This window comes from Gallus gallus, chromosome 29 (genome assembly GCF_016699485.2).
Source record: "Gallus gallus isolate bGalGal1 chromosome 29, bGalGal1.mat.broiler.GRCg7b, whole genome shotgun sequence".
Taxonomy (NCBI): Eukaryota; Metazoa; Chordata; class Aves; order Galliformes; family Phasianidae; genus Gallus; species Gallus gallus.
In genome coordinates, this window is record NC_052560.1 from 334,667 (window position 1) to 351,137 (window position 16,471).

Genomic DNA, 16,471 nt, shown 5'->3' on the forward strand with positions numbered 1-16,471 from the left:
GTTACAACAGTCTTGCTAAGCCGTTGCTAGATGACTACATTACTCCTGCATTATGTTGATCAATACAGTCCTCCTTCTCTCTTAGCAGTGAAATGTTCAGTGTAGCTGCTTCCAGTCCCAGCTGCCAGCCAGCCAGCCAGCCAAGGACAGAAATACCTTGCAGCCGTTCCTCCCCTCGCCTTCGCAGCTCTTCTCCCTGCTGGGCAGAGCTGAACATTCTGCTGCCAGTATTTCAGCCCTCGGCCCACCCCATCTGACAGCGCAGGGCCTGAAGGTACACGCTGGGTGCGTGCCAGCTGAACCCACCTGCACCGAGAATGCTTCCCGTTCAGCTGAGCACGCAGTCTGCGCTCCCTTTGCGGGGACAGATGTTGCCTGCTGGGTCTCCGAAGGGAAACTGAGTTGAAGGCTTCCATGGATCCATGCGTGCAGAGCGGCGCAGCGAGGTCATCTCGTGTCTCCCGTGGCCCAGAGGAAGAAATGTGAGGTCATCTCGTGCCTCCCGTGGCCCAGAGGAAGAAATGCAGTCCCAGCTGTGCTGCGTTACAGAGGGTCAAGCAGGCAGCAGAACACGCTGAGCTCCTCTGCTCACTTCCTCGCTGTCCCAGATCCAACCCCTTCCTGTGCCCCTCGGAGCCCAACCCGGGCTGCAACTCACCTGGGAACCGCTGCTCCTGTCCTGGGGGAACGAGAGCCTCCCGGAGCGCGGGGACAGTCCCACACAGCGTCAGGGGATTGGTAAGAAAAAGCAGTCTTATCCAATGAGAATAACGGGAAACAAACCTAACAGACTGAACAACTACTGAATCAAATTGCTTAGCATTAATGCCGCTGAATCGAGGAAACTGTAACGTTGTTTGTAGCCTTTAGGGTGGAGCGCAGGAACCATAGGAATGCGAGGTCCTTGAAGGCGTGTGAAGGTAAGTAGAGCCGCTGTTTGCAATATAATGGGTGAGAATCCCGTGAAGATAAGAAGGCAGAGCTGCTATTGTGACACAATGCAACCCCCTAAAGGTTTTGCAACTGCCCTCATCCAACGTCACCTGATGGGCCCACAGACCCTCCCCATATTCTAGGACGACTGCTCAGAGGAGGGGGACATCCAATGCAAATGTAACCAATGTCTTGGGAATAGGAGCAGTACCCTACGCCTAGAAACGTGCAGTGGCCTCATTCCATGATGTGCGAGTAAGGAGGAGATATCCCTCTGGCAGCCGGTGCCGCAATACACACACCTGCTTTATGACCTTCCATGGGTGATAGAGTGATGGCTATAGTGTGGGATGGCTAAAGGACGTGGCAAAAGAGACTGGAGTGAGTTGTGAAAAAGGGAAGGCTATTGCCTGTGTGGTGGGAGTGTGGGTGTTGAATGTTGTTTCCGAATCAGAACAAGATAAGAATTCTGTTAATTTCATGGCCTCTGCTACCATTTGGGTCCTTTATTACAATTAATACCTCTTTTCAGGGGTCTTTCTACTTTAGCAGGGTTCTCTGGTACTTTGCATTGCTCGTCCTCTAGATAAACCTTCCCCAATAACGCATACTCAGTATATAAGTAAAAGGCTATTGCTTGTGTTGTGGTAGGCCAGAAATGGGGAGGGGAGGTGAGGCGGTACCTCAACTCCTCCTCATTCAGATCCACCCAACATCCCCCCACCCACACACTCCTTCCCCTCCCCCCACCGGGGAGAAGGTGCACGGCCCGGAGAACAAAGAGCAGTGCCCACAAGGGACGGGGCTGCCTGGCCGAGAAGGACTGCTCAGCACGTGAGCGATAGGAGCCCGGAGACAGAACTACACGTACACAGACCCTCCTTAAGGAAGGCGGTGAGGTGCTTTTTGTTACCAATGAAACGCAACCAAATGCTGTGTGCCACACTGCCCAAACCCAGTGGCGGCCACCCGCCCGGCCAGCGGCCCAGCCCCGCCGGTCGTCCCAGCCCAACTGAGCCCGGAACTCCTCTTCCCTCACGGCCACGGACGGCGTGTCTTCCGGCGGGGCGGGACGGGACGGGACGGGACTCAGCCTTCGCTTGGCTCCGCTGCTCTGTGTCCCCCACGCCTCGCTCTGCCCTGCCCTGCCCTCCCCTCTCCTGCTCTCCTCTTCTCTCCTCCCCTCCCCTCCACTGGAGGTCTCTCCGAGCGGCGCCGTTGCCGCTGTGTCGCCTCAGGGCTGCTGCTCCCGGCTCATCCCGGGACGGCGCTCAGCCCTGTGGGCAGAGACGGAGCCGTCGGTGCCGCTTCCAGGAGAACGGCCGCCTCTTCCCAGCAGAGCAGGTGAGGCGGAGCGGGGCGGAGCGCGTCACCCTTTCCTCCCTCACCCCGTGGCAGCGTGGGCACGGCGTTTCCATTTGCCATCCATTTGGGTGCTGCTGGGGAGGAAGAGCGGAGGATCACACAGTGGCCCGGGTTGGAAGGGACCTCGCGGTTCATGAAGCTCCAACCCCGCTGCTGCAATCAGGGCCACCAACCTCCACGTTTCATAGCAGCCCAGGCTGCCCAGGGCCCCATCCAGCCCGGCCTTGAACACCTCCAGGGATGGACGGGGCATCCACAGCCTCTCTGGGCAGCTGTTCCAGCACCTCACCGCTCTCAGAGTAAAGAACTTCCCCCTGACACCCAACCTGCAGCTGCCCTCCTTCAGCTTCAAACCATTTCCCCTTGTGCTGCTGTTATCTGCCCTTTCACAGAGTTGCCTCCCCTCCCCTCCTGTTTATGGGCTCCCTTTAGGTCCTGGAAGGCTGCAATGAGGTCACCCCTCAGCCTTCTTTTCTCCCGGCTGAACAAGCCCAGCTCCCTCAGCCTGTCTTTGTAGCCCTCTGATCATCTTTGTGGCCCTCCTCTGCACCCTCTCCACCAGCTCCACCAGCTGCTGGCCACCCGTTTTGTGCTGGAGCCCAAGATGCCGTTTTCTTTCCAAGCTGCAAGAGCACACAGCTGGCTCACGTGAAGTTTTTCATCCCCCAGAACCCCCAGGTCCTTCTCTGCAGGGCTGCTCTCCAGGACTGCTCCTCCCAGTCTGTATGTATGCCTGGGATTCCTCGGGCCCCAGTGCCAAACCTTGCACTTTGCGGTGTTGAACCTCATGAGGTTCACCCGGGCCCCCCTTTCAAGCCTGTTGAGGTCCCTCAGGATGGCATCCCTTCCTTCCACCGTGTCAACCGCAGCGCTCAGCTGGGTGTCTCCAGCAAACTTCTGCATTCAGTCTGATGAGGTGGTGTCGGACTTGCAGTCCGAGTTACAGTGGGGAGGGATTTACTCCCCCGGTCCCCAGCTGGAGGTTTAGGGATGCAGGGCTCAGGGAGGTGAGAAATACTGGAGTCCTGGCTGCCAGTGGAGACTGAGGCCAAGAACTCATTCAGTACCTCCGCCTTCTCTTCATCCGTTGAGGCCACTTCTCCTTTTGCATTTTGCAAAGGAGGTCAACAGTAAAAGCCCGTTAAGTGTGGCCTAAAGGATTGTGGGTGAGAATGAGAGATCTTTGTTGTTTGTCCAAATGTGCTGTAACATCAGAACTTCCAGCCTGTGCCGCAGCAGAAAAGGAGTATTGGGGAACGTCGGTGGTTTTTGATTCACGGAGGTCAGCAGCTGCATGAAGTACATGCACAGCAGCCTCCCTGTTTCTGTGGGGGTTGGGAACAGCGTTTTGTGGCAATGTATGATTGCAGAGTGAGTGTTTGACATACGTTTCTCACCTGGGAGCCAACACTGGCTGTGGCAGTTTGATACGCAACAGTTGGTTCCATTTCCATTGGTAATCCTAACACTGCTGCCGGAACTGCACGCTCAGCTTCCCAGAACCGAGTTGGATTGACACTGGCTCAAGGAGTCCCAAGGCTCAGAGTGCTCCCACATCCGACCTAGCCTTCTCAAGCCACGAAGGTAAGGAGCCTGGACATGGCTGGATAAACTCCGGGTCCCTGGCTTAGCCAAGGCTTTATGTGGAGGGATTCCTATGTTCACAGTCACTCTAATACATAACCTTAGAGAAGCTCACAAAGCTCCAAAGTAAGCACGAGTCTCTTACAGAAGATCTGCATCAAGAAGGATTCTCGATATCAAGCTGCGAGGGATCTCTGTGCAGATGTGACCTCGAGAGCCATCCCTGCTTGAGGGCAGATCCTGTCGTGCAGTGCACTGCTGTGCAGGAGAGCTCGAGGGGTGCTTGGGCTGCTCCCTGTTTTGGGGTGAGATGACCGACTCCTTGCCATGCTTTGTTTTTAGGCACGCAGTCCGTGTGCCCTCAGCTGTTGAAGTGAGTGTCAGCTATGAGTTCTCTCGGCCCCGCAGTTTGAGACGGCTTTGAGATGGTTCATCTCTTTGAGCCAGAGCGTTAGCAGTGCTGTTGCTGGTTGTCTTCCTGTGCCTGGCCTGGTGTGCCATCCCAGAGGCAGTGCCCTGCAGATGGGCTGGGGAGGGCTGGGCTGGGACAGGGACTGCTGCGTTGCCTCCCAGCTGCCCTGCCCTTTCTCTTGTCCCTGCAGGCTCCAGTTCAACTTGGTCCTTCCAGGCGTGATCGTCCCTGGCTGCAGGAGAGCAGCAAATGGCCACAGCACATCCGTGTCAGGTAGGGGCTGTGGGAAGCAGGCAGGAGAGGCCAAGGGGCGAGGGATGTGAATGCAGGGGGAGAGGGAGGTGCCCTCAGCCAGCATGCGTGTGCTGGGGCCGGAGAAGCGGCTGGGACGGGAGTTTGTGTCGTGTGCGAGCTGCTTCCCTGGGCCTTGGCTGTTGCCAGCAAGGAGCCTCTTTGCTTGCAGGAGCCCGTGAGCTTTGCGGAGGTGGCCGTGTATTTCAGCAGGGAGGAGTGGGCGCTGCTGGACCCTGCGCAGCGAGCGCTCTACCGGGACGTGATGCTGGAGACGTACCAGTGCGTGGCCTGGCTGGGTGAGGGCTTTGCTGCCTTTCCTCCTCGTTAGGGCTCCTTTGGTTGTGCAGGATGACTTTCTGTATTCCGAGCCTACACTCGGAACGCTCTGCAGTTTCTTCCTAACCAATGCCACAACAACAGAAACAAACGAAAGACAGAGAAGTGTGTGATGTATAAGGTCTTACTGTGCTCAGTACTGTGATAAAAGCCCAGGGTCAGTGCTGGCCAGCAGGCACCAGTCAGCAGGGGGAAGATCAGCTTACTTTAAAAACCCCTTGTGTTGCTGCATTGCCTGATGCCACCAGCTCCAGCAACTGGACGACTTGCTGGTTACTCCTTTAGAATTTAGGATTTTCCATTCAATTGCCATAAATATTTTGATGCCACGATCAGTGATATATTCTAAGATAGTAAGCATGCTGTTGTAAAGTTAATTTTAAAGCAAATATCCCTTCATAATTTCCGGAGATGTAAAAGCTTTCTTTGCTCCAAAGGAAGCTGTGGCCCCAGTGTCATTCAGGCCCAAATGGTGCTTTCTCAATGTGGAGGGACACACAGTGGAGATGTTGAACAGTCACTGTGCCGCAATGATGGAAATGCTCTCATCTCCCCTGTTTCTGTCATTGAAGCTCCACTTCCAGCCCCCAAACCCGGGCTGATCTCCCTGCTTGAAGGAGGGGAAGACCCCTGGATCCCAGATGTGCGTAGCCCTGAGGCCGTGCCAGGAGACCTGAGCCCAGGTGAGTTGCTGGAGGGAGAGAAGGAGGAGGCTGGGGCTGGAAGAGTCCTCTCTGTCTGTGTTTTATTTTGGGCACCGTGTGCAATTTCTGGATTTCCTCTTTCCTCCAGCAGGAACTGGGATTACAGATATACTGGAGGATGTGCAGGAAAGTGGTGTGGCCGAAAGGCGGTGGGATAGAGCCTGCGTGGGAGAAATCAGAAGGGATGTCCCAGGAGGCCTGGAGCAAGGTCAGGGTGAGCACATCAAGAAGGCACTGGGAGAGCATCTGGAAGAGAAAGGAAGGAGCCCACTGCACTTCAACATAGGTGAAAAGCAGGCGGAAGGACCCAGGAGCAAGGATGTGTGTCCGATGAAAAAGCAGAATCCATGCACTGAGTGTGGGAAAAGCTTGGAAATACCTTCCAGTGTCATTAACCACCAGTGCATGCACGCAACGAAGAGCCTGTACAAGTGCTGTGAGTGTGGGAAGAGCTTCAAACGGAGAGCCAAACTGAAACGTCTCCAATGCATCCATACAGGAGAGAGACCTTACATTTGCTGTGAGTGTGGGAAGAGCTTTAAAAGGAGTTCCCACCTCACCTGCCACCAACGAATCCACACAGGAGAGAGACCCTTTCAGTGCTCTGAGTGTGGGAAGGGCTTCAACAGCAGTTACAACCTTACCTGCCACCAACGCATCCACACAGGAGAGAGACCCTTTAAGTGCTCCGAGTGTGGGAAGGGCTTCAAAAGCAGTTATGAAATGAAGGTGCACCAGCGCATCCACACAGGAGAGAGACCCTACAAGTGCTCTGCTTGTGAGAAGAGCTTCAAAAGCAATTCTGAATTGAAGCTGCACCAGCACACCCACACAGAGGAGAGACCTTACAAGTGCTCAGAGTGTGGGAAGAGCTTCAGCAGAAGTTCCCACCTCAACTTCCACCGGCACGTCCACACAAGAGAGAGACCCTTTCAGTGTCCTGCGTGTGAGAAGAGCTTCAAACGCAGTTATGAATTGAAGAAGCACCAGTGCATCCACAGAGGAGAGAGACCCTTTCTGTGCTCTCAGTGTGGAAAGGGCTTCAAAAGGAGTTCCCACCTCACCTGCCATCAGCACATCCACACAGGAGAGAGACCCTTTCAGTGTCCCGAGTGTGGGATGACCTTCAGAATCTGTTCTGAATTGAAGTTGCACCAGCGTATCCACACAGAGGATAGGCCCTACAAGTGCTCTGAGTGTGGGAAGTGCTTCAAAAGGAGTTCCCACCTCTCCTGCCACCAGCACATTCACACAGGAGAGAGACCCTTTCAGTGTACTGAGTGTGGGAAGAGCTTCAAAAGAAGGCCTGATTTGAAGCAGCACCAGCTCATCCACACAAGAGAGAGGCCCTTTTAGTGTTCTGCGTGTGGAAAGGCCTTTAAAAAGTGTTCTGAACTGAACCTGCATCGGCGCATCCATATGGAGGAGAGACCCTTTCAGTGTCCCGCGTGTGGGAAGAGCTTCAAAAGAAGATCCGAGTTAAGGGAGGCCCTGCAAGTGCTGTGAGTGTGGGAAAAGCTTCAAAAGCAGTTCTGACTTGAAGCAGCACCAGCGAACCCACACAGAGGAGAGACACTACAAGTGCTCTGAGTGTGGGAAGTGCTTCAAAAGGAGTTCCCACCTCACCTGCCACCATCGCATCCACACAGGAGAGAGACCCTTTCAGTGTCCTGAGTGTGGGAAGAGCTTCAAAAGCAGTTCTGCACTGAAGCGCCACCAGCGCATCCACACAGGACAGAGACCCTTTCAGTGTCCGGAGTGTGCAAAGAGCTTTAAACGCAGATCTCATCTCAACACTCACAAGCGCAACCACAAAGCACAACGGCTGTAGAAGCACCCCAAGACTCTGGGAACCTTCAAAAGCAGTTCCAGCCTCGTTAGCGACCGGCACTGCCACAGAAGGTACAGATCCTGCAGAGCCTCAAACTTGTGAGGAGCTTCAGCCAAAACCCCACCCTGGTTACGACCTGTGGCTTTGTGTTTTGAACCTTACAAATACCTTGAGTAGAGGAAGAGCTCTGCAGCCAAAATCCTTCTTCTTCTCTGCTGCTCTTCTTTCTCCTCTTTGGATGCGAATTCTGCATGTTGCTCTCTGTCAGCTGCAGTCAAGGTGTTGAGCGGACAGTCAAAGGAGAGTCCAGAGTGGGATGTGTCACAGCCACTGGAAACCCTCTGCCAGGTGGCACGTTTCTGCCAGGGCAGTGTGCAAGGACAGTCACCTCTTCTCTCCCCTGCAGACACTCACCTGCTGTGGGACAACAGGTGAGGACCCTAAGGAAACCTCAGCTGGGCCGATACGTCGCCAGGAAGGAAGAAATTCTGTTGGCTGGGAGTGTGGGAAGAGCTTCATCTGGAGCTCAACCCTCAGTACACTCCAGAGAACCAACGCCGGGGAGATTCCCTGTGAGTGCCTTGACTGCAGGAAGAGATCCGTCCAGAGCTGGGAGCTCATCACACACCAGTGGATCCACGTGAGGAACCCTACAGATGTGCAGCCTGCAAGAAGAGCTTTGGCCACAGCTCGAACCTGCTGAGGTAGCAGAGTGCAGTTGGGTGAAGTCCAGGACGTGCCTGCACCAGTGAGTTCACGTGGCAGGAAGCCTTAGCAATGCCTCGAGTGTGAGAAGGGCTTTGTGCAGAGCACGAAGCTCCTCCCTCGCAGGAGATGGCAGTCGTGGCAGAAGTCTACAAACGTCCCATGTGTGGGAAGAGCTTCAACCACAGCTCCCAGCTGAGCAAGCACCAGGGGATCCACTCAGGGCAGAGACCATAGATGTGCCTGCACTGCAGGAAGAGCTTCATCCAGAGCTCAGTCCTCGTTAAGCATTGCCCAGTCCACGTGAGACGGTGGCCCTGCAAGTGTCTCTCCTACAGGAAGAGTTTCTCTCAGGGCTGGCACCTCATTTCTCATGGGGAAAGCTCCAGGAGAGAGAGCTTGAGGATGCCCAAGGATGGGGAAGACCCCTGTGCTTCTCCCCACACAGGAAGAGCTGGCAAAGGAGATGGCATCGCTGGCACCCTCTGCAGAAGGGCCTTAACCCAGGAGCTTCAGATGGCCTTTCCTTGCTTCCCAAAGCAGTTCTCTCAGCATGCCCACGTTCCTCTTCTGCTCTTCCTGCCTGCAGCTTTTTGATGCCATTTCCTTAGGAGAAGCGGCTGTGTGGGGATGTTCTGTGTGTCTGTGTGCGTGTGTTGCTCTCAGTAATTTCTGAGTGCAATGATGAATGTGAGAGAAGGGTCAGGAGAGCAGTAACGTGGCTCTTGGAGGTTTTCTGAGAATCATCTGTAGTGGAAAGGGAAGGGGGTGAATAAAGTAGCTGAGTTGTTCTGGAGCTTTCTTCACTGTGTTCTTGTTTCTTGTTCTTAAGGTGAATGTCAGTGTGTGGAATGAGGAGAGGGATAGGAGAGGGAAAATATTCCACCTCTGCACACACTGGAATCAGCGCAGGCACAGGCAGAGCTCCCAAGAGATTGACCAGCCCCCGTGGTGCCCATGTGCAAGGCTGTTATGCATTTCTGGTTTTTCATGTTAGAAACATGGAAAGTTGGAGGCCCTGTGTGCTTCAGCATCATCAGCATGTGTGAGACGTGGTGGGAATGGCCCTGTGAGGGGTGTGCTGTGTGTGATGGATGGCTCTGGGCTCTGCAGGATGGAGATGCAGGGCCGGTGAGATGGGATGGGGTTGCTGTATGTACTGGTGGGCTGGATGGAACGGAGCTTACATTTAGCAATGCCATGGTTGACAGCCTCTGTGTATGGCTTAAGGGACAAGGAAATAAAGTGGATGTCACTGTGGGAGCCTACTCAAAGCCTCTCAGCCTGGACGATGATGCCAATTAATTATTCTTAATTGTTTAAAGGTGTATCTCAAGAGGAGCCTCACTTGCCCTAATGGGTCAGCAGCTTCCCGGAAATTGAGGGGGAATAGCACTCAGCCAACGAGCTATGTGGTTTTCATGGCCAACTGATTATATATGACTGTTGAAGTCACTGGGGAGATGCTCGCACATCCACACAGGAGCGTAAGTACTCTTTGGCTTTTTAGGGGACGAAGTATCAGTCCGTGGGCAAAATACAGTGTGAGGGCGATCATTTTGCTTCTCAAACCTTCCTACTGCTGATGTTATCTACAGTGACGATGGCTCACATTCTTTGAGCAAGGAAATGCAAAAGTGAGCCAAATGAGAAGCCAGTGAGTGTTTGGTGTCCCGTACTACCCTCCATCAAATGAGGCAGTAGAAAGAGCAAAAGGTTGACTGTTGGACACTCATCTTAGTGCATCTTAGTGCTTCACTGACCCAGACCTTAGAAGTGATTCTTTCTGCACAAGCTGACAGGTCAGCCCTCGCCTCCTGTGGTAGTGCCGTGGTGCCAGAAACACCCAGCAGGACTCTGTCATCAGTCCGTGCTGTTGTGTCACAAGGAACAAGTAGTGAGACTGCAGAACCATCAGAGTAAGGCAATGCCAGGGTGAGTGCCAGTGCAGGAGTCGAGGTGAGTGTCTGCAGCCTGCAGGGAAAAGGAGGCAAGCGTAGGACTGCGTAGAACAGCCTCTGGTGCAGATGGCCAACAGCACTGGCAAGGCTGGAGGGCCCCAACAGGAAACCAAGGTCTTGGTCAGCTTGGCTGCGGCAGTTGTGTCTGCTGCTGATGCTCCGGAGGGCACACGTTGTCCTCGTGACACTGGGGCCTCCTTGTTTCCTTGCAGCCCTGTAGGGAGGCCAGTAGGTGTAGTATCATTCTCCCTCCCAGAACGCTGCCCACCCACATCCCACTGACCGTGGGAGAGCGTTGGGCCATCTGTGAGGGACAGGACCACCTTTCCCAGAGGTTGCCGCTATGGCTTAACCCTTCTGTTTCATCAAACAAACCAAGGGCTTTCCTCAACCTCAAAGCACCTGCACAGGGCTTTCTTTGCCTGCCTGTAATCACGGCCTCCAATTATCTGCTCTAACACGTCTCTGGGGAGGCTTTGTTGGTAATGGCCCCACAGGGACCAATTAATACTCCAACACTCTCCAACATTTCTGGACAGCATTTTGGCTGCACCTTCATCAGTTGGCTACAGCAGTCTTCTCTCAGTAGCTGAAGCTCAACAGATACCACATACGCTGTGGGGCTCATTACAGTGCTGAAAGACCTAACAAGCCATTTCCCTCCAGTCTTCAAGACTTGTTCATGAGGGAGGACTCAGTGTGGCAGATAAGGTTTTCAAGGAGCACTGTCCAAAAAAGGAGTTGTCATCTGTAAGGGTATTTCTTCTTACAGCAGACACCGAGATGTCACTGAGTGCAGCACAACTCCTGTGACACGGATGGCAGCTCCGTCAGGGAGAGGGAGGTACAGCCAGCATGGGGATAGCATTGCGGGGATCCAAGAGGGAAATGTAGTCAGTGAGAGCTGATAACTGAACAGTGACCGCAACAGACAAAGATGGGAATTAATGCAGGTGGAGGAGAAAGAAGCCAGTGCAAGAGGAGGGATGCAGGGGGCCAGTTGCTGGTGGCCAAATGTGTGGTTGGTGCTGGTCCTGCTGGGTGTGGGGGAGGCGTGGCAGGGAGCTGATTCCCCTGCAGGACCCAGGACTACAACCTCAGGATAAGATGCCTCAACTGATTCAGCGGAATCCTGTCCAGGTGGCTGCAGGGAGATGGGGATTGGGGGGGTGTGGGGAAGGAGTTCCTCAGCAGCACAGGGGCCTTCTCCTGCTAGGGGTGCTGCATGGGGCTGGGGGCTCAGAGCTGCACTGCATGCTCGGGGCGTTGCAGAGGGGACTTTTCAGGAAGGAGGACCAAACGTGGGACTTTCTGCCCTGTGTTCATTTTCCTACCCTTCTTCTGAGCAAGCCCCCTTGCATCCTCTCCCACCCAAGAGACACCTCTGCCTTCATGGCAGCGCGGTCCAAGGCATGAAGCGCCTCCTCTGCAGCCAGAGCTCCAGCAGAGCAGAGCTGCATCTCTCCAGGCCTGAGCTCATTTCCTTCTGCAGCGCACGGGGGCTGAGAGCAGCTGCTCGGGGCTGTGGACAGCACAGTCTGTGAGGCTGGGAAGGAGCTGAATTTCTCTGAATGAGATGCCATCACGAGGACACTTGGCTCTCTCTCGAAGAGAGATGTCCTTGCAAGCTGGTGAGCTGCCCTGCAGGATGCACATCTGTCCCATAGCATCTCTGTGTTCCCTGAAAGCCCAGGGAGATGAAGTGGAGAGATGCTAAGAGAGATGTCACATTCTAAAAGTGAAACCAAGCACTCCTGCCACTTCACAATGGACCCACCTGGGTGGGTCAGGACTGCTTTCTCCAGAGTCCGCGGGCAGAGGCCTCTCCTCTTCCTTACATACTCAAACTCATGGAAAAAAATCTCAAGTCGTGGATCTGAACAGGCATTTTCCTCAGAGAAAGAAAAAGGATCGGATTGATTATATGGCAGGAGGAAGGTCACCAAGGAATGGTACGGGGTTTTGCCAAGGGAAGCCTCACCTAACTTGCCTTTTTCTCTCCTTTGATGGTTATCCATGCCCAGGAGCGGCAGATGCCCAACAGCAGCTCCATCAGCGAGTTCCTCCTCCTGGCGTTGGCAGACACGCGGCCGCTGCAGCTCCTGCACTTCTGGCTCTTGCTGGGCATCTACCTGGCTGCCCTCCTGGGCAACGGCCTCATCAGCACAGCCGTAGCCTGCGACCACCGCCTGCACACCCCCATGTACTTCTTCCTCCTCAACCTCGCCCTCCTCGACCTGGGCTCCATCTCCACCACTGTCCCCAAAGCCATGGCCAATGCCCTCTGGGACACCAGGGCCATCTCCTACACTGCATGTGCTGCCCAGGTCTTTCTGTTCTCATTCTTGTTGTCAGCCGAATTTTTCCTCCTCACTGTCATGTCCTATGACCGCTACGTTGCCATCTGCAAGCCCCTGCACTACGGGACCCTCGTGGGCAGCACAGCTTGTGCCAGCCTGGCAGCAGCTGCCTGGGGCACTGGGCTTCTCCATGCTCTGCTGCACACTGCCAATACCTTTTCACTGCCACTCTGCCGAGGCAACACCATGGACCAGTTCTTCTGTGAAATTCCTCACATTCAAAAGCTCTCTTGCTCGTACCCCTACCTCAGGAATCTCAGTCTTATGACATTCAGCATATTTTTGTTTTCGGGGTGTTTTGTTTCCATTGTGCTTTCTTACGTGCAGATCTTCAGGGCTGTGCTGAGGATGCCCTCCGTGCAGGGACGGCACAAAGCCTTTTCCACGTGCCTCCCTCAGCTGGCCGTGGTCTCCCTCTCTATCAGCACTGGCCTCTTTACCTACCTGAAGCCCCATTCCATCTCCTCCCCAGCCATGGATGTGTCGGTGGCAATTCTGTACTCGGTGGTGCCTCCAGCAGTGAACCCCCTCATCTACAGCGTGAGGAACCAGGCACTGAAGGGTGCCATCTGGGAACTGTTGTTATGGATGTTTTCCAGTAATCACAAAGACTCCATCTCTCTCCGCAGGTGACTTCTAATGTATCCCACTCTAAGCTTGTGCTCGGTTGTTTTCCATTAGTATGTTTCTTTCTTTCATACAGCCTACAGCATACTTTCATGCAGCAAAGAAAGTACGTGGGCAGTGAGTGTTCTGGGGGTCCTCAAAGGTGTGTTTGATACAAAGAGAAGATATTTTCTCTTGTGCAGAGGTTCTCCACTGTGGAAAGGGGATTTAGCTGGGGGTCCTGAGGGAATAAGAGCCGGCCGTGAGCCAGCACTGCGCTCCTGTAGCCTGGGTGGCCAATGGTACAACAGAGGGGTGTCCAGCAGGGACAGGGAGGTGATCGTCCTCCTCTACTCAGCCCTTGTAAGGCTCCATCTGGAGCGCTGTGTCCAGGCCTGGGGAAACCAGCGCAAGGAAGACATGGAGCTGTTGGAGCAGGTCCAGAGGAGTGCCACAAAGATAATCAGAGGGCTGATGAAAGATTGTGGTAGTTGGGATTGTTTAGCTTGGAGAAGGGAGGGTCCGGAAAGACCTCATTGCGATCTTGTGATACTTGAAAGGAGTTTACAGGCAGGAGAAGGGCTGACTTTTTATGCTGGAAGATAGCAATAGGACAAGGGGCAATGGAGTTAAACTGAACGAGGGGAGGTTTATGTTGGATGTTGTGAAGAGATCCTCCACGCAGAGGGTGGTGAGGCACTGGAAGAGGCTGCCCAGAGCATTTGTGGATGCCTCATCAGTGGAGGTGAGCGGAGTGGCCAGGCTTGATGTGTTCCTGGCAGTCTGGTCTTGCGGTTGGCAAGCCTGCCCACAGCACAGGTTTGGAACTAGATGATGCTTCTGATCCTTCCAACACAAGCCATTCTATGATTCTATGATTCAGTGGATATAACTTGAACTTAATAAAATCTACTTTGACAGAACTATGCCTCTTGCTTTCCTTTGCTGTCAATTAACCATATCCATCTGTGTCTTCATGGAGTTTTTCCTGCGTGTCAGGAAACTGGGAATTGGTGCCTAGTGCTAACTCTAACCCATAGACTAAACCTTTAATCTAACCCTAACCCCAACCCTAACTCCTAAGCCATAACTCCAACTCCTAACCTTAAAGTCTAACCTTAACCCTTTCTTGTCCTAAACTCAAGACAATCTGCCCCACTGAAGACAATCCTCTGAGCTCTGCTACTCAGACGATTCTCAGTCCTCCTCACTCTCCACTCACGTAACCCACACGTCCCCAGATTACTCTATGAATTTGGGAAACAGTGCCATGCAGATCATTTATAAAAACACTGAAGGGAATTGGCAACAAAATGATGGCATTGGGAATCTCACTAGAGATGGGCCACCAGCCTGATGTAACTCCATTTCCTATGGGACTGTGACGCCGTCCCATCAGCCCGTGGTTCACACATTGTGCTCTCGGTCAGCTGTATGCCAAACATTTTGGCGACAAGGATACTGTGAGAATCCTTAGCAGAAGCTTTATTGGGCTTCTTCCCCTGGTGAATTAGAGGAGTAAATCTGTCATCAAAGCAAATCTCTGTTCAGAGGAGCTGGACTTCTACCCCGCTTCTTCACTTGCAACACTTTGAAAGTGCCTGCACCTGTGCTCTTACGAGCTGCCTCTTAACAAGTGACCAGCACTGATGGACTACAGTGCCTAGGGCAAGTGATGCTGTTCCAGACATATCCCCTAATTCCTTAAAGAAGAATTGATTGGGATCATCGTCCTGGCTGGGTGGCATGTAGTAGGCAACCACTTTACTTCCTTGTCCCTTAATCAGTGCCCAGAGGCTCTCCACCACCTCACAGCCAACTGTAAGCTCCATGCAGAGCTCACGTGGGACACCGAGGGCACAGCCTTCTGCTGGCTGGATACAAGTGTTGGTTGAAGCAGACAGGACAAAGCCCTCCCTCCATGCCCCCCTGGGTGAACGCCCACCCCGAGAATGGCAGTCCCCCTCCTCCATGCCCCCATCTGAAATGCTCCTGTTCCTGCAGACGGGGCGCTGCGCTCACAACTCTGCAGGGACTCACGTCTGCAGCAGAAGGACTTTCCCCACAGCAGAGATAAAGCAGGGAAGCTCAGGAGGAGAGGAAAAAAAACAAGTTTTCTAACCCTTAGTGCAACTAAACACAATGTGTGACAAAACAGTGGGGGACATCAGCAGTTCAAGTGATTTTTCAGGGAGTAAAAGTGGAAAAACTTCTTCATTTTTATTTCCTGTTCACGGAAAACCTGCTCATTGCTTCTGAGAACATGGTGATGTAAAAAAAAAAACAAAAAAAAAAACCACAGAATAGTGAGAATGCCTTTTGGGGGAACCTAAAAGGAAAGAGGAGACATATCACTGATACCACTTGACAGGAATTAGTGGATGCAGCTTAAAAGTAAACCATCCCAGCTCCTGGCTGGGCTGCTGCCTCCTGTTGCTGCGGATCCCCACGCCTCCCAGCTGCTAGTTTCCTCCCCACGCATTGGGCTCCTCCAACCCCCAGGGCCCTGCTGTACCTCTCCTGCACCAGACCAGGCCCCAGCTCCCTGGCATGGAGGAAGCAGCGCTCCTTGGTACTGCAATCATCATCTCCTTGCAGCTTGCTGGGACGTCAGGGAGCCTTCACATAACCTCACCTGAGGACATGGGCAAGCTCCTGCTGGCTTCACTAGCTCACCAAAACCAGCCTCCACTTCCTGCAAACTGCATTCCAAGCACAGCAGCTTTAGCTGAGCCCAGCAAATGTGAAGGCTCTGCTGCAGAAGGGCCAGCACATTGCTCAGACACACCTTCCCAAGGCCAAAGCAAAAACCTTCAAGGTCAAAGGGGAGCTCTCATGTGGACTAATATGGACTTTTTTACCCTTTAACAAGGATTGAGCTCTGGATGAAGCTCTTCCTGCAGTGCAGGCACTTCTACGGTCTCTGCCCTGAGTGGATCTCCAGCCTGCAGAGCCCAGAGCCATCCATCACACACAGCACACCCCTCACAGGGCCATTCCCACCACGTCTCACGCATGCTGATGATGCTGAAGCACACAGGGCCTCCAGCTTTCCATGTTACCAACATGAAAAACCAGAAATGCGTAACAGCCTTGCACATGGGCACCACGGGGGGTGGTCAGTCTCTTGGGAGCTCTGCCTGTGCTTGCGCTGATTCCAGTGTGTGCAGAGGTGGAATATTTTCCCTCTCCTATCCCTCTCCTCATTCCACACGCTGACATTCACTTTAAGTACAAGAAACAAGACTACAGTGAAGAAAGCTCCAGAACAACTCAGCTACTTTATTCACCCCTTCACTTTTCGCTACAGATGATTCACAGAAAACCTCCTAGAGCCACGTTACTGCTCTCCTGACCCTTCTCTCACATTCGTCTGCGCA

General features: G+C 53.6%; 1 protein-coding gene across 1 annotated transcript; it reads left to right on the top strand.

Annotated features, from left to right (window-relative positions):
- The first annotated feature begins 1,718 nt into the window (after positions 1-1,718).
- LOC121107768 (zinc finger protein 501-like) lies at positions 1,719-9,280 on the top strand. Its single transcript, XM_040653863.2, has 5 exons — positions 1,719-2,277; positions 4,485-4,567; positions 4,758-4,884; positions 5,497-5,607; positions 5,717-9,280. The coding sequence occupies exons 2-5, from the start codon at positions 4,544-4,546 to the stop codon at positions 6,982-6,984; spliced, it is 1,530 nt and encodes a 509-aa protein (XP_040509797.1). The 5' UTR covers positions 1,719-2,277; positions 4,485-4,543; the 3' UTR covers positions 6,985-9,280.
- Positions 9,281-16,471: the final 7,191 nt, after the last annotated feature.

Bases quoted from the DNA above. Each gene is read 5' to 3' on its own strand.
- LOC121107768 (XM_040653863.2), top strand. From the start codon at position 4,544: ATGGCCACAGCACATCCGTGTCAG. The intron at 4,568-4,757 runs GTAGGGGCTGTG...CTTTGCTTGCAG, and splicing joins CCACAGCACATCCGTGTCAG to GAGCCCGTGAGCTTTGCGGA. The intron at 5,608-5,716 runs GTGAGTTGCTGG...TCTTTCCTCCAG, and splicing joins GCCAGGAGACCTGAGCCCAG to CAGGAACTGGGATTACAGAT.